The 22,846-nt window shown below is 40.0% G+C and overlaps 1 protein-coding gene across 6 annotated transcripts in view; it reads left to right on the forward strand.

The window, feature by feature from the left end:
• The window catches only part of CRB2 (crumbs cell polarity complex component 2), a 76,616-nt gene that overhangs the window by 13,691 nt on the left and 40,079 nt on the right, over positions 1-22,846 (forward strand). For 5 of the 6 annotated variants that reach the window (XR_012654046.1, XM_075054609.1, XM_075054610.1 and 2 more), the window contains exon 1: positions 18,983-19,062. Coding sequence is in view for 1 of the 6 variants with exons in the window: in XM_075054613.1 (XP_074910714.1) it covers positions 2,374-2,398; positions 6,344-6,442 (124 nt within the window). In the remaining 5 variants the exon portion in view is untranslated. Of the gene's footprint in view, positions 1-2,253; positions 2,399-6,343; positions 6,443-18,982; positions 19,063-22,846 lie in introns of those variants that run through there. The other variant, XM_075054613.1, reaches the window with a different exon arrangement.

Below are 22,846 nucleotides of genomic sequence, written 5' to 3' on the forward strand. Positions count from 1 at the left end.
AAACCAACAACAAACAAACCTAAACTGTCAGGCTCCAAATGCCATGGTCTGTGTTGCTCATTAAACACTATGCAAGTAGCGCTCACTGTCTTTGTCATTGTTACAGTAATGCCCTTTTTATAATGCTCTGAATGCTGGCGGCTGTGCTCAGCAGGTAGCATTACAATGCCCACAGCCTCTGTTCCAGGGCCACATGCTGTCTGTTATGCTCTTCTAGTTGAGCCATTCTAAGGATATTTACATGTTGGGGTTTTTTTTAAAGCTATGTAGCATGCTGCATGTGTCTAGTCTAGAAAAACATGTAAGAACTGCAAATAAAAAGATGCATTAGCAAAGCTTAAGTGCTTAAATACTTGAAAAGCAGAAGAGTCTGCAGGGTTTGAATAAAGGAAATGGTCCAAACTGCATGAATGCAAGGCTGGAATACTGAGGGCAGTATAAAGCTGTACTGCTTAATGTTGTAAGCGGTTTCATGAATGGTGTGGCAGAGATTGGAAAAGGGGTTTGGTTGACCTAGTGAGACTTGTGTAATCTAAAAATACAGGGATCTTCCCCAAATTTATGAAGATACAGATCTGTTATAGGAAGAAGCTGGAGCAACTGATAAAGATTGACAGATGGCTAGTTTTTCTGGATCTTTGGATGGATGCAGAGGTCAATGCTGTTGTCATCATTACTTAAGAGCCTGGATACCCTGATGCTAAGAGCCATAAAAATAGTTAATAAACATTATAAAACATCTGCTTCCTCTGAAATCATGCATGCAAATTTTTGTTCTTACCTGAACTTTTCCAAAAGAAGGTTTTGCAGGAATTTGGCAAATCCCAGGTTTATCGTATTAAATTTGTACATTTGTATTTTTCTGGGCTTTGTGCCCAATAACAAAGTAAAAGAGAAAGGTGCACTTTCCAAATAACTCATGCAGCACTCGAGGCACCAAATATGCAATATACAATTCTAGAACTAGACACATTTCAGGAAATAGAGGAGTACACGTATTATAAATGGGTCGAGGTATAATAGAGGGGTACCAGTTATGGTAGCGCCTCACCTATGCTGAAATAAGAGGCAAATGGAGATTTCACAACTTTAACAGCTGTGGCTTGGGTTTGGACAATATTAGTGTAATGGATGAAAAAATAATATTCTAAGTGACATAGTTCTGAATTAATGGAGTTTTGGTAGATAGTATATTCAGCCTCTGCAGTAACTACTTCTGTTGAGAATTTCTAAATTAGGTTAAATAGTTGGTTTCTCTCTTACACATACTCAGTTACTGCCTGCTCTGATTTTAACCCGTACTTGTTTCTTTGTGGAACGTTAACAAATCTTCAGTAGCAGTAATAATTATTCTAGATCCAGAAAGTTACCACTACCGAAACATCTTGATGTATTTATGCTTACTTTCTGTGTTCATTTAGAGTGTCAGAGAGGTCGACAATATTTGGATAAATGCATACTTCGTAAATAGAGCACTCCAATTTGATGAAGTGCAGCTGGTGTACATAGAGCCAGCTTGGCTAACCTGGTAAATTGGCTAGATGAGTTTCAGTTAATTGAAGTTTTATGAAATGGTTTATACTAAGATGATGTTTAATTATGTCAGTGTTTCTAGATTAGAGTTTTCCTGTGTGGACAAAACAAACAGTTATTATTAGGTGAAATTATCATCATTCAGAGGGTTTGTGATATATATTTCTGAGGTTAAATGCCTGTGGTTTATAAACTCTGTCCTGAACTTCAACTTGTAAAGTCTGTCCAAAGTTTCCTGTCAGATAAAAATTACTTGTCTTTAAAGAGCCTTTTTCCTAATCCTGCTTTACTATTGTATAATTGGAACCATTCTGGCTTGGAGCGTGTCAGCTGCGATGTTCTGTGACTTTGTGCGTAGCTTACTGTGAATGGCATTATGGAGTTGGAGGCTTGGGTAGAGAGGAGTAAAGGCTGGCTACTAAATTTGTAGGGAGCAGAAAGAGTCCTTATGGCCAAGGTTAGGCATAAACTTATCTCACAGTGTTCAGCTCAATCCTTCTGTAAAAGTCCTGCAAATGTGAAATTGTCAGTTCCCTTTATTTATACATCAAATGAATAGTTATTGCAGTATGTATTTATGAGGTTCACAGTGTCAGGAAGGTTTCAAAAAGACTGTGAAACAAAAAGTGGAGAGCATAGATGCAGAAAGGGGAACTTTATGTATATTTGTGTAGGTCCCCTTGGCTTGACTTAAAAGATTTTTTTTTTTCTTGTGGCTAGACCTTGCTGCTTGTTCCCGTGTTGGGCAAAGCTGCTGAAGTCATGGGACTGCCCCCCTCATCGGGTGGAAGGTTGTGGCTTTAGAATCAGAGCTGTTGTAGCATCTTTAAGGAATAAAATATGCAGCTTCCTCAGAAGTCGAATGGTAAGCAAGGTCTCATGAAGTAAACATTCAGAAGTATCTGTTTGTAGAATATTGTTTATTTATGTTGTGAACCAAATGCAGTAAGTAACATACACTGTGTTTATAGTTGCTCTCAATAAGCTAGTAATTGAATTATCAGCTAAAGACTTAAAGATTAGACATGATGTCTTTGGAAGAGGGGAGTAGAAACAAGCCTAATTTGATTATTGCAGCAAATCCGTTTTCTGTTCACTATGAGTTGAAGCAAATAGTTCGATGTTTCAGAACTTCTTATACTCTTTCTGTTACAAAGATAGCTGCTGGTGTTTGATGTTTTAACTCGTGTGAGACATGATACCACAGAGAGGAAACAGAAAACGAATGTGTTAAATTGTCATGAACCCCCAAGCTAATGAATTGAATTGATACTGTTTATTCTACTAGAACTCGAAGTGATTAATTGAATAAATGTTTAAGTTTTAATCTTTAATTTGTCTATAAATATATGTAGTAATTAATGAGGAGGCAAGAAATAATCTTGAGAGTCACCTTGGGCAGAGAATAAGCATGCATGATGCGTTCTTGGGAACCAGAAATGTAATTATGGTATCTAACCTCTGCCACCAAGTGGCAGTTAGTTTTCACTGCCTATCATTGGCCCCATCCGGAGGAGGTTTGGCAGCAAAGCTGCACTGCTAATCAGCAGGCCAGCATTGTCACTGTTTCAAGGGAAGGTCATTGTGCCTAAGGGAAAGACAAAAGCACAAACATTTTTTTATGCAAAATTAGGCCCGGAGTTTCAGAAGTTTTCCCAGCACAAAACAAACGTCAGCCTGCATGTGTGACACTGTATCTGAAGTTGACAGCTACTGTTTTCTCCTTGAAACTTAGCTTCGAGGAGCAGTGTTTAGTATTTTGCCCAGTACAAGGTACAGACCCAATCTAAAGGGGTGGCAGGGTGGAGATGGAGGAATGTTTCTTCTTGATGTATGACTATTGAAATGGATAAGGACAGTAAAACTGTCTCAGAGGATTAATCATTCATCTACCACTTCTCTAAAAAGTCTGTATTTATTTATGTATAATACACAACTGTGTGTTTAAAATGAAGAACATAAAATAGAAAACAAAAGCAAATGGAAAGAAGAGGATGGAATTAAGGATGGAACACAGGAATCGTTATACTAATGGATCATTTGTGTATGTATACATTCATTATAGATCCACTATAGGTAGCAATGACAGAACTTGATATAATGATTAATGTAGGTGTTGTCACCACTGTGTGTAGTCTTATCATGACAACACCAAAAAAAAGAAAAAGTTTACTTTTGTTTCCAAGTGATCTTACAGCTACATTATATGACATTATAGGAGTTGATTCATTTCTGTCCCTGACAAAAATGGTGGAGGTGTAAATACTGAATTAGATTAGCAAAAACAGTCATACTTTTCAACAGAACAGTAAAATTGCTGATTAGATGTTCATGTCTTATCCTGGGTGAGGAAATCCTATTGCACAGTGCTACTTCTTTCCACCAGAATTCCTGTATGCCCTCTGTTCCTTACATAATTCAGATGCAATACATAATTAAAGGACTATAAAGCCACACTTACTTTCATATATTTAAATTACTCGGTGAACGAAAGATGGTGTTTGCCTTGTCTGTGCTTTTGCTTTGCTTTTTTCTATAGTTTTTTTAAACAGTGGGGACCACAGCCTGATCAGTCAGAAGCTATTGAGAACCACTACCAAAATGCTAATCAGTACTAACTGATTGTCAGGATTAGTATTCTATTAGAAAAAAGTATAACTATATAAGAAAGTCCAATTAATTTGCAGTTGATACTAGAAAATATCAGTGTGTTCTGCAGATGTTCACTTCCTCTGTTAGCAACATCTTTGTAAAGTATAACCTTTTCAAAGGAAAAAAAACCCCTAACTTTTTTTCCTTTTGAAGCATACAGATTTCACAGTAACAATAAAAAAACCTCCTGCCTTGAATTGTCTAGACTAGCACATGTCCTAGGAATAGTATCTATGTAGCAAATGGGTGTGTATAATATCTGTTTTCTCATACAGGTCTGCAACAAAGACTGGCTTACACATGGAATAAAAAGAGAAAAAAAAAAATTAGTCTTACATCTTGAACTTTCTCACCGTTCCTTTCTGTTCTGGATTTCTTTTCTTTAGAGCAATAGTTTGTGACTGGATCACGTGATAGTATTTCCAGTAGTTCCAGTGCTATAATATGCTCTATGGGGAAAGCATTTCTTAGGTGCTGTGGGCCTTTTTGTTTCAAACATTGGGCATGTAACGTTTTATATCACCATCCAGCACAGTGTTTGGATACAAGATATTTAGAATGACTCTCTGTGCTATTGTAACCCACTCAGGTCCCTGAGGGAGACCTATGAACAGAAAGTAGTCTCAGATTTCTTTGAGCAATTCGGTATTGCCAAATACTTTGGTTTGTTGTGACTGCTGGGTTATGGCATGGACAAGTATTGTGAAGATCTGTTCAGAGAACATTGTGTTAAAAAAGATCTGTTTAGAGATTCAGGAAAATGCTGCTTCTCTCTGCTCTGAGCACCAGAATTGTGAAAAAAACATAACTTACGTTGAGCATGAGGTAGAAATCAGTATCTGAAACATCCTTCAAAAACAGAATTGAAAACTTACATCCTTTTACAGCTCATGGCAGAAGGAGCCTCTTCTTTAGTTGAACAAGTTATCATTTACAGCAATTTTAATAAAGGACCTCCTGGCAAAAAGACTAAATTGTAACATCTCCAAACCTTCTTTTTATACATGAAACAGTGTGTCCCTCAAAATCCATACTGCTCAGTTAAACCTGCCTAGCATATTTTGTGATGGGGATATGTAGTCTTTGATAGTCCACATTAAGCCTTTTCCATTATATGTTGATAACATTTAGTTCCTTCCACTTATGGGCTGTTTTCTCTTTTGTACTTTCCACCGTGGTTCCCCCCCCTCCCACTTGTGGGCAGAAACAAACAAAAGTATTACTCTGTCACTTGACAAGTCTCAAGAGCTCCACTACTCAGAATTTGCATAAATACTCCTATAAACAGTATCATGCCAGGGTTGATTACAACACCAAGCCATCGGTCTGGTATACAGGCTGCTGTTGTAGTGCATGCAGTCATCAGCCTCCCCAGTTCTATTACCTGCCTTGCTTTATGGTGTGGATAACCAGTCCATCCTTGGGGACCTTCTGTCTCTGAGGTTAAGTACCTATGCTTATCCCGTTGCTTATCCCAACCTGTAGTAATTGAGGCATTTTTCTGACAGGTCATTACAAACGATTTCACAGCATGATAATCTCCAGCAGAGGGACTCTCGCTTTATTCTTTTTATTCTTTTTTTTTTTCTTTTTCACACTTTGCTTATGACACCTCCATCTGTTTGCTGTTCTGTGCTTGTATCGTTGCTGTGAAAAAAAAAAAATGCAACCACATCTTCTCTCTAAAGACAGAACAGATGACAAAGAAGTTCCCTTAAAGCTTGCATCATCTAGTGTTTTTAACTCATTGGACAGATGTTATTCAGGACTTACTCCCTCTCTCCATATTTTTTTCTGATCTTTGGCAATTTCACAGTTTTTACAATCTGCTGAAATGTGGAAGGACTGAGCTTCCTAGTAGCATGCTCTCTGCGGGCCTGAACCAAAGCTTACTGTAATTGCTAGCTATCTTTAATTACTTCATTGGGCTTTGAGTCAGATCGTAAGTGTAGAAGACACATAGTATCTAGCAATCTCTCTGGCTTCTTCTGGCACTTTGACTGCTACCTGTTGTCCCATGAATACATCAAAACTTCTTTGTTACTTTTCTTTTAATCTTCCCATTTTAATATCTGCTTTATGTTCTACAAGCTAAAGATGCAAAAACCTCTTTGATGTGGTTTCTGTGCACTCCAACCCTTTCCCTTGCTCTCCACAGAAATTCTGTCTCCACTGGGCTCCATGCAGAATGGGAGCACAAGAAATCCTGGCTGGGCTTGCAACTTTGGAGACTCACTTCTAGGTGCTGAAATTACAGGTTTGTACACTGTGAATGGAAGAACTGGCTTGGCCTCCTCACACATACACAAATAAATAAATTACTCATCTAACTATATGGAGTCCCAAACCTGCTTTTGTCTGGTTTCTTTTTCCTTCATCCCTACTTCTTTCTTTCCTTTTTCCCCTTCACTACTGGGAGACCATTAGGGGAGCTAGGGAAGAAGGGTGCCATGCTTCTGCAATTAATCTGTGGTGACCGAAGGTTGGGGATGACTCTACTTCTTTCCTCTTTTTTTTCCTGTGAACAGTAACTGCTCTGGTATTGGTTTTCAGGCAGGGAAGCCACTATTGCCCAGGCTTTGAATTGGGATGAATTAATCTGCTTCTCTGCTCCCTAATTGTATTTCTCCATGAATTGACACTTGCGTGTTATGATACCAGCATTGTGTAATGCAGTAAAAGCCTGGAACTGGGAAAATGTGCAATCTGACAAGAAAGTGTAAGTTCCCCAATATGTTGCCATACTTCAGCCCCCTACCTCTGCTTTGGGAACAGGTGTCCTGTAGAGAAACAAGCTGGGTGCTTCTTTTCTGTCAGCAGATTATTCTTCTCTTAAATGTTTGTTTTAAATAAGGTCCCTTGCAGAAGAAAGGTATAGTATTCAGAAACTGAGAGACTGAAGAATCTACAGAAAAAGCCCCTTCTATATCCATGAATTTGTATTCCCTGTGTCTCAATTCTTCAGCAGCAGGCACTAATGTTGATGATTCTGCACTGATGGAGAATTTTGAGTATGTATTATGTTTTCCGAAGACGATCCTTAAAGAGTGTGATGTGGATTGTGGAATGTTTTACTTTTCATGTAGCTGCATGTAATTGTTCCTGAGCTGCCTTTTACCTAAGCAATTCACATTAGTTTAAGCAGTTGCAATTGCTGAGTTAATATTCTTGATCATGTTAACAACATCTGTTTTGGGAGTTATTGCATTTGCAGTTACGCATGCAAAGCAGAGGGGGAGTACTCTCTTGTGGAACTGTGCCGATGAGTAATTGGGTAGCAGCAGTAACCTCTTAACCCTGTGGAAATGCAACCACAACAGCATACCTAATCATGTACTCATCTAAGTGAGTTTGTGTGACATGAATGCAGGTTTTGTGGCAGGGGACAGGCATTTCTGTTATGTTTAGCACAGGGTAGTCTGTGTCCTCTTCCTCAACACTTTAGTTTCCAAAAAATTTTAAGTTTTTCTTGTCATAATTGCTTTTGTGCCTTATTAAGTGTGATTCTCTATGCCAATATACATAATGACTGTTCTCTATTGTGCTCGACATTATCTGTGTTTTGGTTTGGTTTTCAGGATATGAATATATTTCCTTTTCCATATGATGGTGGTATAGTGGGCCACAAAGGGGAGGGGTCATTTAGGGCTAAGTCGATATATCTTTTTACATAAATTGTTAGTCAGTTGCTTATGCTATAGCTGCCGATCTCATAGGCTAGTCCTGAAGCAGGGTCTTCTGGAAAGCACTGTGTTAGGAAAGGAGGTGCCATGTTTTCTATCTGTATTACCTTGAAAGGAGTACCTTACTATTACATTGCTATAGAGCAGTATAATTCAGAGCATTATATGAAAAGTGTAATGGTCAGAGGAGACACAATAACAGCTCCATCAAATATTGATAAAGTAGGATTAATAATTAGAGCAGGGGTGTAGGATTAAAATGTCCCTTGAGTTTCATTCCCCATTTGATGTGAGAGTGCGGTTTTGCGGTCAGAGAGTGGGAAGCTCAGGACAACTGGAATCTTTTCTTGTCTTTTCAATATGTTTGCTTAATGTCCTTAGTGGCTCAGTGGATATATAATACTATTGACCAGAGTTCATAGAATTATGATATGCTCCTATGGTGGCACTGCTGACAGTCAACTTTACAAGGATCTTTCTGTTAGTGTAGCTTAGTCTGATTTGTAGCTCATAAAAAAGAAAAACACCTCTGAATGTGCTGATAATTTGCAGTCCTGTTGTCCTGGAGTCTCATCCTCCTTCAGAGAGCTACACGCTTTTGTGAGATGGTGAAAACATTGGATCAGTACCATGGAGCAGAGAGTGTATGCCATTGGACTGCTTGGCCCTCTAGTGCAGAGTGGAGGATAACATTTTGTTTTTGACAGTGTGTATAGTGCTGAACTAAATAGATATCAAAGCAGAGAGAATGAATTCAATTTCCCAGTTACACAGCCCTTGTTTAAAAAGGAGCTTTCAAAAGTCTCACACTTAAAAAAGACACTGCAGGTTAGAAATGAGATTTCCTTTTAGAACAAAGCCCTGATCTGCATTACTAATAACAGCTGAGGTCATTAAAATAGAAAGAATTTCCCTTTGAATTTCTTTTGAACAGGATCTGCATTCTCTGCGTCACTGGTGTTAGCTTTTCTTTTCTCACAGTTTTGATCCACCAGGACAGTGCAGTAAAGATTTGTTTTCCCCTTTAGGTTCTTCTTAGTTCTAATATTCTACCAAGAAGTGGTGTTTGAGACCTGTTATAATCATACAAGTTCTGTAAATTCATTCTTCCATTCCTATGCGCAAAGTGTGCATTCTTGGCATCCCTCAGTATGTGTCTGTTTGTGCCTGAGCATTTTAACATTCCCTGTGTGCCCCAAGGCTTTTTTAACTGATAAAACTCTCCCATCTAAAGCATCTTCTCTTTTTCTTCTCCCCCCCGTCCCCCCCAAGTGTTTCCTTGCTCTCCCAAGCCATTAGATGTTCTGACTATGAACTTCAGGAGATCAGTATGCTTTTGGTATTCAGAGGCATTATCATTCTGAGACTGTATGACTAGTATGTATTCATCCTATTAACATCTGCTCAAAATTCCTAACATCCCACCACAGCTAACAGAGAATGACCGTTTTGTCCTTGGTCAGGCTCTGTGGATTGGATGCCTGACACCTGGCTTATTGTCGGACAGATTCCATTTCACTCTTTACTTTGTTTTGACCTTATTTCACCCCGGAAGTTCAGTTTCAGCTGAAGATGGATGAATGAGTTGGGAAGCATTGTGTCCATTGCTGCTGTGACAATTCCTGTGTGTCACTGCCCAAATAAGTTATTTGGTTCTGAAATTGTAGGAACCTGTTCTGACCTAACAGTGAGATTCTATCAGCCCACAAGGATGTGCTTGTAATTGAAGCACCATTTCTGTAACACAATAGAGAAAGACAAGAGATCAAGTCCTATGCTGCGTAGAATCAGCAAATCACTGTCCTTACTGGCTAATTTAGTGGAGGATTATGAGCTTTAAAGTCATGGAAAGAGGATGAACTGTGGCTTTGACTTCAGTGCTAGCTCCAGTGGATATTTGGTGGTGGGAATACAAAGTGTCAGCTTTATGATTTTAACAGAAAATTTCAATAGGGTTAAATTACTGAGGGGAAATAAACAAGGAAATTGGAGTTAAGTATGTATCAGTGTTGAAGTTAATAGCCAGGAGTGGATTCACTATTTTAAAATAATGTCTGAAGGACATAACCTCTTACTCAATGGGAAGAAACTGTTTCAAGTTAGAAAAACAATGTGTTGGCATTCCTGGCTTTCTCCTGTGCATTTTGGTTGCTTTTGTTTTCTCATTCGTGTACTCCTGAAAGTTGTTTGCTATAATAAGAGATGCTGGATCATTTGCATGTAGTGTGCACTCTTGAAGGAAAGAAAAATTCAAAGTAATCATTAGCTCATTCAAGATTTCAGGGAAATGGCTGTATGATTCCCCAAGATATAAGAGGAAATGTTATAACAGCCCATATGGTTGACAGTATTGGAGGTTTACTTTTTATCTTTCTAAGTGAAATGAAGCTGTGAAATCTCAGAAATACTGGGTGCTGTGTAGTGATTAATCTCCATGTTACATTGTCTGGCCTGAATCAAAGGAAATGCAGAAGCAAAGGGAAGGTATGTTGTAACAAGCTTTACAGAGAGGTAGAAATGGAATTGAAGAAATTTTCATTTAGTCTCATATAGTACAAGTGACAGTGTTTTGTCATTTTCTCAGAACATACACATCTAAAGAGATTTTCTCCTTGCTTCTTGGATTCAGTTTTCTCCACTGTGGTTGCCCTACTGACCTTCTGGGAAGTGAGACTAGCAGAAATATGCAAAGTCCCTTGGTTCAGAGTCATGCATTAAATAGGCTTTAGGATCAAATGGAGTTTAAATCTTCAGCCAAAGATTTTTTTTGAAAAGCACTGATAGGCCCTCATGAAACATCTGTGACTCACTGAATGTACAGGTTAGCAAAGCTAAAGATCCAGAGATCGATTCATATACCATGGAGTGAAATTTAATTTCTGCAACTGTTCTACTATTATGGGAAGCTCAGCCATCTATACTTTGGCTTGCCTTCTCATCACAGATAAAGGAAAGGAAATTTTTCTGAAGTCATGTCCTGTAATAGAAAGAGGAGGAACTAAAGCTGAGTTGGAAGCAGAAAGATTCATCTTTTGCCCAGATAGTATAGCTAGGTTGGCATACGCAGTCATTCCCAAAGCAAATGAAAATTAAATTGTCAGATTTGTGGCTTCTGTCTCATAAAGCATTCAAGTATAATAAATGATGCTGACAAGCTGGCCTTGGTGTGGAAAACTTCTTTAAAGATACAAGATGCTGCTTCTTACTGGGATATGTATAGGGTTGACTTAGTGGCATTGGAGTTTCTCAGGGCTAAAATGGATGGTGTTCCGATAAGCTGTCAACTATCATGTTTCTTTCCAGAAATGATACATATAATTGGTGAACGGCAAGGCTGGATTGGCATTAGACAACTGATTTAAACTACTAGAATTCTTCCCTTGTTTATTCCTATAGTTCTTGGGCAGTTTCTAGATCCATCCAGTTGAATATTTTGTATACAACCTCATAAGAAGCCTTATATGCCTCTCATCAGGGAGAGATGCTTTGGTGCTTATTCTTGCTCTTACTGAAACAATCGTAATCCTGATGAAGCTACCATTGTGCTTGTACCAGGATTTATGAGTGCTCTATTCCTATGGTTGTGTTCAGAAGTAGGTTGGAAAAGTTTAAAACAGTTCCCCCGTTTAAATCTGCTGAGGTCACTTTCTACTGTAAGTTTTTGAGTGCTGGTGTGAATATGGACTCTTCCACTTCAGACTTTGCAGCTGCTGCTTCCTCTTCCCACACCTGAGGCCTTTGGTAATGCAGTCACAGGACTGATCACTCTGGAACTCCAGCATGAGCAGCAGAGGCCCTCAGCTTAAAAATTCTCCATATAGTGAAGTGCACAGTCAAACACCTAGAACTGCACTGTTCCCACTGATTCAGTGTGTTGTCATTACAGTTGATGCAATAAGCAGCCAGACTTGGGTATCACATCTGCTTTTGCCCGTTGTAGCAAGAAAGCCATATTGACCTTCTGCAATGCAATGTATTGTGTATATAAAAGTTGATTATATCATAGTTGGAATTCTTTATTATAAATCAAGATATAGACTGTGTTTTAATTCAGCATGCTATAAAAGCTTAATTTTTTTTTCCAGAGGCCATTGAGCAGATTTTGTTTCAGACGTGCTGATGAACTCTCATGCACATTCAGCACACCAGTTAGCAGGGCTAAAGATTCAAACACTTGTGTTGCAGATAATATCACCTTTCGCAGAAGCTCAGCAGGAGCTTGGTTTGCCTGCTGTTGCAAGACATGAAGTAAAAAATGTGCATAAACCATGCTCCCTAAGAGAAGTGGAGCAAACTAGAGCTCCCCTCAGGGCAGAGAGAAGTCCTGAGGCCCTAAAAACCACCACCTACCCTTGTCTCTGGTCCAGTTATGCAGTTAGAAGCAAACAAGGGTATTTTTGATTTTAGTTTGCAGCAATGCAGCAGTACTAATAGAGAATGGGAGCATTAACTAAATATGGGATTGTGTCTCAGCTCGGATTGTTCTGATCTGATGTTAGTGCTGCCAAAGTGGTAGTAATGTAGTTGGTCATCATTGAAACCTTTCTATGCCAGAAGAAAACAGTCAGGAGTACAAGTATATATGCTTATTAAGTTAAATTTCCTGACTTACATGATATTTATTTTCTTAAAGAGGGATCTACACATACAAAGCAGGTCTGGAAGAATTGTTGCCAGTGTGGTGACAAGTTAATTATTCAAGTCCTAATTATGAAGCAACTTCGGTGTTATTGACATTGGGATGAAACACCATTTGAACACCATGAGAACAAGCTTGAATGTTAACAATTATATAAAAATCTGTATTTGTCATTCTTAAAGGTTTGTTAAGCAATCTGACAAATGGATGGCAATGGAAACACCAGGATTTAGAATCTCAGCAAAATTAAATGTCTGCTCACATGCCAGTATGTGCTGCAGTAATCCTTGCAAGGCTGCCAGACCCTCTTATTGAAGTGATAACAGATCCAGCAACTTTTGCACACCCAGTTTAGGTCAGGCCATTATTCTGGGGCATCTGTGAAGAAGAAACAATTGACTCACATAGGAGCTTCAGTCTGTGAAATAATCTTAGAACAGAAGTTAACTTGGGAGATGTTTGCTATTTTGTGTCACTGTGGCACAGTCAGAGGTTATGCTAATACTGGTGTGAAACATGGCCTAGAAAGTCACAAGCCTAAGATATTGAAAGTAGCTGGACAATATCCCCAGCTTGTGAGTCAGGAAGTTGAACATAGGGCTCTTTCTGTACAGTTATCCCTTGCCTTCATATTGACAAATGTGTCTGTTTAGTTACCTGGATTAGATTTGGATGTAGTAGGAGTATTTCTTGAATAGAGTGTTCATTAAGGTGCACATGCACAAAAGTGAGCCCTGCATCTTTGGCTTCTTGGAGAAAATTAATCATTCCTCAACATTTGGCATGTTTGTGGTCTGCATCCATCTTACTTCCTGCCACCTACTGTGGTAAGAATGTCCAGTTTTTCCCAGAGGCCTCATTACAGACCAGACTGTGTGCATGAAGTCTGCAAGAGACTACAGAGATTACATCTGGAAGGAAAATGAGGCAGAGCTTGCTGATTTATGCAGTATTCAAAGGTGTCATTTCCATGGCAGAGATAGATGTCATATACAGGACTTTGAGGCTAGACTCTGCTTTAGAACACACAGCTCACATGGTGCAGCTAGATGTGTTTGTTTTTCAGGTTGAGCTGGGGGCTTTTCCAAAATTCCCTTTTCCCCCACCCCAATGTTTTGGCCTTCACAGAGCGCAAACTTTTGCATTACAAGGTTCCTTTCACCCAGGCTCTGCTGCAGGGCATAGCTCCCTTACTTTGGCTCTGATTGTAGGTTCCTTTGGTTCTGGCTGAGCATTTAGTTTTCCCCTGAAGCCTGCTAAGCGCCCTAGGCACCACCATGACTCTAGGGTTGCCAGCAACGCAGACATTTGCAACAAACGTATGCTAATTCAGAAGGTTGCCTTTCAAAGCTTGTTTTTAGGCTGGTAGATCAGAAAACTGCCCAGCACTGCCCTCCAGTGGCTTGAGAGGCTCCCTCTAAGCAGCGATAGTCGTAGCGAAAAGAGATATTTAGAAGTGTGTTGGATCGTTTTGACAAGAACAGCAGCAAAAAGGCCTCTCAATAGTCAACACAACTTCAAAACACTCTTAGATCCAGGCAATGTACTGGACACATCCTTCTTCCTGCTATAACATTTTACTGCAGAAAATCTTGCTTGAGACCTTTTTTTACACTGTTAGCTGCTCCCTGTTAGCTGATCAACATTCTCATCTTCCCGCCTGCCAAAAGAGGCCCCTTGGAAGGGATTCACCTCCACCGAGGCAGCTGTAAGCAGTGGAAGAGGATCAAAGGGGCTTAAAGTTGACCTGCAGCACTCCAGCAGGGTCTCACATAGATCAAAGGGTACATACATGGTTAGAGCCTGACTTCTGTAACTTCCTTTGGAGATAACTTGGCAGAAGTATGGCCCTATCTTTACTACAGCCTAGTCTGCGTATGTTGTGAATGGGTTTATATGCTGGAGTGGAAGCTATAGGTACTATGCATGTATTACATATCCTTGTTACGGTTCTTACAACTTGTTCTTTTTTGGAATGAGGCATGTAGTGAAGATCTCTGCACAGTCAGCCAATGTTGCAAGGCAGAGTAGGTGATTTGAGAGTCCAGGCAAATCTGCTTCAATTTTGTTCCCTCATCCCACAGTCTGCAGACAAATACAGGAGTCTTCTGAGACATTGCTGATGATACTGGTTAGAAAAACGTTCTGCTTAAGATATAATTTCTCTGTAGAAGTGATATTCTTTTAAGAGGATTTGATGTTGTCCCAGTTTCTCAGTTAAGGCAGGATTTCACTGAGGTTTCGTTTGCTGTTTGTAGCTGTGTGACTGGCATAAATCATGCATTTGAGGCCAGTCGCTGGTGCATCACAGGAGTGAGGGTCCATTGCCACAGGATGGCGCCCGATGGCCAGACTTGCAGGGCTGCATGTATGGGAAGAGTTAGACCAAGTCTTAACCCACATAGATATTTCCTATGAAATTTTCATAAATAAATGTTCATTATGCCTTTGTCCTACTGGACTGCCAACGCTCTTCTTCCTCAGCGCTACAATTTTATATGAAATTGATTATTGTGCTCCGGGAAAGTGAGACTGGGTCAGAACTCTGACTATCCATTACATTGCTCTATTGAGTTACTGCATAGCAAGAAATAGCAACCTTTCTGGTGTTTCTTGTCATGCCAATTGTTTCATTGCCATTAGCTGGGACTGACCAGTGTCATATGCTCAATACTCTTATCAGGCAGCATGATTTCCTTGCCAGCAGTTCTGATTAGCAGTGATAGGAAACTAAATTTATTGTGTCTAGGAAGTGCAAATAGGATGTCTTGAAACTGGAAATTTTGTGTGATTTTACCAGATTTTAATAGCAACTTAAAGTTTTGACTTGCAGACAAAACTTTTCCTTGGCTCTTCTGATGTGTGGATGTTGCAGTAGGTCTTACAGTGTTCAGCATGCTGCTTGGCACAGCCCTACAGCATTTCAGGATGTGTCTAGTTGCATTGGTTTGGTAGCGCTGGTGAATTTCTTTTCCACTCTGCTGTTTTCACACAATGGCCTTTGCTGGAATTTGCGCAGTGCAGAAGGGACATCTAGTGGCCCGATGGAAAAGTGGTGACGATGCATGTTAAGGGCAATAACTTTGGTTATTACAGGAAAGAGCCAATTTCGAGTTAGAGGTTGGACCCCAGGGAACCCTCAAGCATTACATCACTAAATAGTATTTGAACTTTTCACTTTACAGAATTGGCCTATGAGTCTGTAGGCTTGAAATTCCAAAAGCTGAACTTTTAAAAAACATACCTGGCAGTTTTAAGCAGTGATTGAGAGCGAAAGAGTGTACTGAAGCAGTCTTTTTTTGCACACTGTTTTTGAGTGCAACTGGAAGTTTGTTTCTTTACTAGTTCAACTTCCCAAGTTCCAAGTCTGCAGGCACTGTTAGTATGGACTCCTTTGTTTATGGTTGTGTCTAATAAACCTCAGAGGATGAAGCTGGGGAAAAAATGTCAGAAGTTTTTGATGCTGTTAGCTTGCCTTGTTCAATTCAGAAAAGCAGATTTATATTCAGTGATGAGATTCCAGAACTGTAAGGGGGGAAGGTGAGGCTCTCTCCTCTGAGGCAGCTACAACACGTGCATATGACAGGAGATAGGAATACCTTTATTCTTACCAGCTTCTGTCTGTGATACAGGCAGTCATATCACACGTCTAAGCTCTAGTATCCAATCTGTAACATTAGGATTATTTTAAGCCCTGTGTGAGGAAAGATTGTGAAACTCTGGCAAGCGTACATTGTTCTTTGAATGGAAAGTGCAGACTGTTTTGCTTAGGTACTTTGCTGCGCAGTTCATTCTGAACTGTTCGTACAAAAATGTATGGGATTGTTTTGTGAAAAGTACACAAAAAAGTATAGAATAAGAAGACAGAAAGGTTCTGCTGAGTACACCAGACCTACTCTCTCCCTTTTCTCTTAATCCAGCTTGCTTACTGCTGCCCCATTTTCATGGCATGCATTTCCGGCTTGCAAAGTTTCCTGCCTACTGACTGAGAATAGAAGCCTTGCTGTTATGCTGTCCTTAAGTCTCTTGTAATGAGTGTTACACAGAGGAAAGCAGCTGTGTCCTTTGGCTCTAGTTTTAATACTATGTTAAAGAGCAGATTATACTGACGTTGGACTGCAGCGATGCGGAGGTAGCACAAACCATGGCCAGTTTGGGGAAGGCTTTAGCAAGGATGACTAAGGACTTGGAGCTTATGCTTTAGATAACAAATCCACCCAATTGTGCTCTTTCTTTGGAAATGTAGTCAAGCCTAACAAATCAGGGCCTTAACAGAGTTGCATTAGGGTCCTTTAATTGGACTAAGCTGGTTAATACCCACATTGGCTTTTGTATGCCCAATGATCCAGCACAGAAATAGTCTGCCATTTATGCTGGCAAAATCTCATCAAATTGCAACCATGAATGTTGAAAAAATTTAATTCTAATATCCTCACAGGTAGACACTGGATTAAGGTATTATTTATTATTAGAAAGAAGTCAGATGTCTTGACCTATGCGGGCTCCATTAACTTGGGTTTTGAGGGACACTAAACGAGCCATAAGACCTAGCAGACCACTTGGATGTGCTAGCATTTAACAGTGGTCACAGAGAACAAATGAACACTTTTTTCAAGAGGATCATCCCTTGTAACCTGCTCCAACCCCAGAACTTAAAATATGTGGCACAGGCATGAGAGTCTCACCTCTGTCTGTGGAAGATTTTGGCTGAGAACCATATACTGCTGCCATTTCCCAGATTGCTCAAGTCCAAACCTTGTTGTGACAAATGCATGAAATGGTACCTTCAGAAAGGTACCATTCATAGCATTCCTGCATGTGTAATAGTATTGACACATTGGCCATGTTAGCAGTTCAGTTCGAACCCATCAACATTAACTTTACAGAAGGACCAAATGAGGACTCCAGAATAAAACTCAGTCGCTAGCACAAGAAGCTACTGCTTGAGACGTTGTCTCAAATGTACTGAGAGACACCAGAAATGTTCCTCTTTGGAGCTTTTTAATTGTTCAGCCTCTGCTAAACTGTTTTGCTCTTTTCTGGGTCTAGCTAGTGTGTAACAAGACTTTAGTAGCTAATGGCTCTGTCAGGTGTATGAGGTGCCACAGGCCACACAGCAGAGCAGTAGCAGCAGAGCTGCATGAGACCTAAGCCTCTGTGGGAGGACGTCCATTTTCTTACGTGTGGGGATTTGTTACAGTAATTCTGTTCTGTGAAAGCTGAGCGTGTCCTTCAGGTAGACATATGAGCCATAAATTACTATGGATAGTTTTATTTCCCAAGCGTTGTGAAGTGTTGCACTAGTCGGTTCACAGAAGTGGCTGTATTCAGTCAAGGAACAACAGTGGTTTCCTGCAGTGTTAATTGCGCAATGGATTCATAGGTATTTGCTTTGATTTGGAAAAGGTGAGTTGTTAGGAGGATAATTCACGCAGGTGAGGCAAAAAATTTCTGAGCAGAAAGATTCTGCACGTGTCTGCATTTGGTTACGTCCCCTGACAGCAAAATGAGAGTCTAAAGAGAGAGAAATGAGTTCCAGATGGTTGTGGTAACTGGCAAGAAACTAATACTGAGGCTGATCTTGAAAAAACAGACTGAAGACACCAGAGATGAAAGTGGGGGCAGGGTGGTCCAGATAAGGTTGATAACACATGATACATCATCTTCGGAGCATTCCAAGGCAGGATAGTGAGATGAACCATTTGTTCCTGAATTGCAGTGTTTTGGTGGTGAAAACGCTCTTGCTGTGACTGTTCTGCTTTCTGCACTGAAGGTAAAAACAATGCAGTAAAAATCCCATTTCCCTGCACATGGCCAATCAACCTCTGTCTGCTCTGCAAGGATGCTGAGATAATATAAATTACTCATTGTAGGATTGCTGTTGTTTTCATCATGTGTAGTCTAGGTCTGTCTGCACCAATTCCTTGCTATCTTGCATATTTCTTGTTTGAACTGGGAATTTGTATGGCATCTTACCTGACTTCTATTTTTAGTTGTTAGTGGAAGGGTGAGGCAATCTACGTAATTCTCATTACGGTTAATTTAATCCAATTGTGATGTGGATTTAGAGGTACTTAGTAGGTCACAACTGAGTGTGGGCTCTGTCATTTTCCAGTTACTCTCATAAAACAATGGACACTGATAATTTTTTCCATTTCTAAAACTAAACACATGCATCTAAAGGTGGTGATGTGATCTGGTGCTTGTGTTACATGGATACTTCTCCTGTTGATCTCTATAACTGTCCCTTAGTTGGGAAGAGGGCTCACGTACATTTTGTTTTGTGGGTTCACACACGTCGTGATGTATGAGAGATAGCAGTAAAGGCTAATGTGGACTAACTCTGCTCTTTGGGATTAACAGTGTGCTTTTGTCTTTTGTCTTATTTTCTCTTTGAACAAAGCAGCCTCTATCAGAAAATTGTGATTGATCCTCATCTGAAATTTGTTTGTAAATATGAGCTGATACAGAAGCCTGCATCCTAGAAATGACCCCCAGCTACCTCAGTCCCCAGGCCAATCCTGAGCTCCTGCCGCACTCTGGAGGAAACACCAGGTTTGTTTTCTTCATTATATAGGGGGAGTTCAAAAAACAGAAAGCAAAAAACCACACAGGGGTCCTTTTTCCTTTTTTGCCTTGTACGGTGAATCTCCCATTCTTCAATTTCTTACTACCTTTGACAGCCTAGGGTTTTTTCACACGTGGGCCTGTAAGCCCTCCCGCTGCTGTGCCTGTAAATCCGACTTGCTTTGCCTTGTGCAGTTCAATCCGTGCGATCCAGGCAGCGTTTTCTCGTTGTTCCAGGAACATGAGTGAAGCATTCGAGAGTGGACAGGGACTCTGTCCACTGTGTTAGTGCTAGTCCCCAATTCGGCAGAGCATGGAGCGAGTGCCTGTAGTAGAGAGAATTCTCCAAAGTCCGTGATGTGGGGAGAGCTGGTATTTGCTAGTTTCCAAGTACTGTTTCTCCCCAGAGGTTTTTAGAACAACCACTCTTAGACTTGTCATGGAATTAAAGAAAACTACCTCCAGGGCGTACAATGCTGCTCTCCTGCTGCCACTTTTCCTCTTATTTTGGGGTAAGTTTTTGTCTTCTGTGCCTGATTCTTACCCAGCTACTATGCAGTAACTTTGGATCAAATCTGACCTGCCCTTGTATTGCAAAAGTAACTGAACAAAATGTCACTCCCACAGTTAGATTTGAAGCCTGAAAACTTCTTGTCTGAAAGATAAACAGGCATTTCATTCTGGATATGTTTTTCCTTCTATTTATTTCTTGTCTCCTTTCTTCTTTCTCCCTGTGCACATGTATGTATGCGTTTATTCACAAGAGCTATAAGTGTGTGCACTTTCATGTAATAAGTTTTCAGCTGTTATAGTAACCATTTTCTCCATTGAAAAGTTCTGAATTTTACGGTTGTGCCCATACAGAAGAAACACAGAGCTTTCGTTCCATTCTATATGCTTTAGAAGCACATGTAGGCAAAAGAGAAGTATACCTAGGGGAATATACTTATATGTTGAAGTGCCAGATACCTTTGGTACAAAATGTGGAAGAAGACGACAGTACATGAGTATTCTTACTTAGAAATTTTGAAGAAAGCAGATCCATCCTGAAAGTGCAAGAAGTGATGAGGTAACAAAAGAGTCTATCACACTGATGGGGTTTTTTGTTTTGTTTTATTTTTTCCACATTGAAAACTTATATTATAGCCAAAGAATATACTTGAGTATACTGGGATTCTTCAAGTTCACATTAACATGTCTTTGGGCTCCAGAAGTCATCCTTTTATACAATTTCTTATGCTCCCTGAAAAATAGATTTCTGTGTTTCTTCTGGAATGGGTGCCTGGAGATCTGCTGGGCCTAGACATCTGTTTTAGTCATCTAGGGATTATAAGGTCATGTCAGGAACATGTCCAACCTTTTACTGGAAAGTATGATTGGGATTGAACCGACCTCCTTATCCTCTCCTCAGCACTGCCAGGCCAGTATCTGTATGTAAAAGTCCTGTTTGGTTTCCACTGAGCTAGGACAGGAATGATCAATGACATGAAGTGGAGGTAAAATATGGAGAACATGCAGAAAATACAGTCAAAGTGCCTTTTCTCTGCTAATATCTGCTGAACACTGCATTTAGTATTTTCTCTCATTAGTGGGTGATGTTTATGTAATTTCTGAGAGTTGGAGAAAGTTTTCAGCTTTTCCTTTGATTCCCCAACAGTTTCTTTTCTTCCTCTCTGAAGCCTCCCTAAATTTCCTTTGCTCTGATCACCTCAGACTATGAATATGAAAGTCAAAATATGTTTTGATTTTTGTCTGATTTTTTTTTTTTTTTCTCTTCCTTGTACCAGCTTCTTTGTCTGGTGCATTCGCTCCAAGTGCCTGGAATTCCTCTGGCCACAGGGAAGCAGCAGGACTGTCTTTTGTATCTAGTAACCATAGCTACTGGTTTGGAGTGTGAGGCAGTTATGGTGGCTTTGTATTGTGCAGAAGGAAGGCCCATTGCATATATGGAATTGCTTGGTATGTGTCTGCCAGAGAGCTGGCATGTTTCTGAGAATTCGTGCTGTTTGACCATTGCACTGACAGCTTTTCATTCTTGGGTAAAGCTCTTCTTTGGAACAGTGATTTACTGAGAACATTGTTTTCTTTTGGAGTGCAGGTGAATGACACATCTTGATATAGCCAGCAAAGCTCAAGGGAAGCAGTATTTTCCATAGTCTTTCCACCTGCTCCTGTTTTGCAAGGGGAATTCTGCCAGATTTTAACTGTAGTGAATGGTGGTATTTTATGTAGTACTTGTAGAATTTTAAGGCCATAAGGAAATGCCTTTTCTTCCCCTTGTGAGACATACGACTACTTTTTTTTCTATTTCTAATTGACTGAGTCTAAATGTCATTGAAGCACAGGGTGGCTAAGTTATTTGTTCAAAATTTTTGAGAAAATTCTGATTATCCACGTGGCCTGTTGCAAGCTGTAACCATAAGACCACCCTGCACCCAGATCTATGCTATCTCCAATTGTTTAAAATAAACTCCAGAGGGACAGTGGTACAGACTCTGCATGTGACTCCAGTTTTACTGCTGCTGTGCGTGTAATGGGCAGAATAGCTCTCAGCTTTATTTGTTGTGTTCTAAAGGAGATTCTGGAGGGCAGAATGAGTGTCTGCTCATTTCTTTTCCCACAACTCTAGCCAGAATGAGCACAGTAATTCACATACCTTTGGCCTGGAAAATGCTTTGGACGCCTATTGAGAGAGAACATGTGCAGACAAACCTTTTTTCTGGCAGTTTGCTATCTGCTCTAATGCAAGCTCTTGAGATTAGCTTGGACATAAATCTTACTTGCTTCAAAATGTGGAAACAAAGAAATACAATCTTTTCAGGTGTTTTGTTGATTGTCAGTTATACTTAAATAAGAATTGGAAATTAAAGCTTGTGACTCAATCTGGTTAACTGAATACACAGGAAACCCCCTGTCTCAGTGTTTGATCTGTTGAAATGGCTGAGAGATCAGAGAATGTGTAAACCGTGAAGGTCAGCTTGGAGGAGTATGTATTAAGGGAAAATACGGGGGTGTCATAAGCACAGAAGATCAAAGAGCTACTGTGGCAATATATGCAATACTATCATAAAACACGGATTTATAGCTCCTGTCTTTCTTCAAGTTCTAGAAGCGTGATAATAGGAGTTACATCTTCAAATCTGTGTTAAGGCAGTGAACAAATAATGAAAACGAGCTAGCTGACTGCTTGTTCTGTGTTAAGAGTAAATTTAATTCCCTGAAGTGGTATTTCTGATTAATGCTGTTAATGCCTCTGGCCGTAATATTGGCACTGCCGAGCCCTGTGAATTGCTGCCCACCGTTTGGCACCATTTAGCAATTCACTGGGCAAGCTGGGTGGGAGAGAGCCAGGAATCGGCATTCTGCTTCTTCAAGGGTGTAAATATTATGCATATTTCACAAGAGGAAACTGAGCCACATCTTCTTATGCCTGTCTTAATGAAAGTCTAGTGGTCTAGGCCTTTATAAATTCTTTATGAATACTGGTAGACTGTGTACATATCTCTGACATGAAAAAGCTCTGTCACACCAAAAACCTAGCATGCAAATGTTGTGGTCTGGAACCTGTTGGTCTCCAGTAACAAAGAAAAACAACGTAAGTAGGCTGGGTAGTGATGAATGCACAATATCCATCTAAAACTTTGGATAGGAAAAACTGCAATCTGAACTGTGTGCAGGGACTTCACTAGAGGTTTTTAAATTAGCAATCAAACTGGTAGTTGGCTAAGATACTGGGCTTGTGTGCTTAATCTACCAAAATCTACAAGATATA

This window comes from Buteo buteo, chromosome 23, assembly GCF_964188355.1.
Source record: "Buteo buteo chromosome 23, bButBut1.hap1.1, whole genome shotgun sequence".
NCBI classification, from domain to species: Eukaryota; Metazoa; Chordata; class Aves; order Accipitriformes; family Accipitridae; genus Buteo; species Buteo buteo.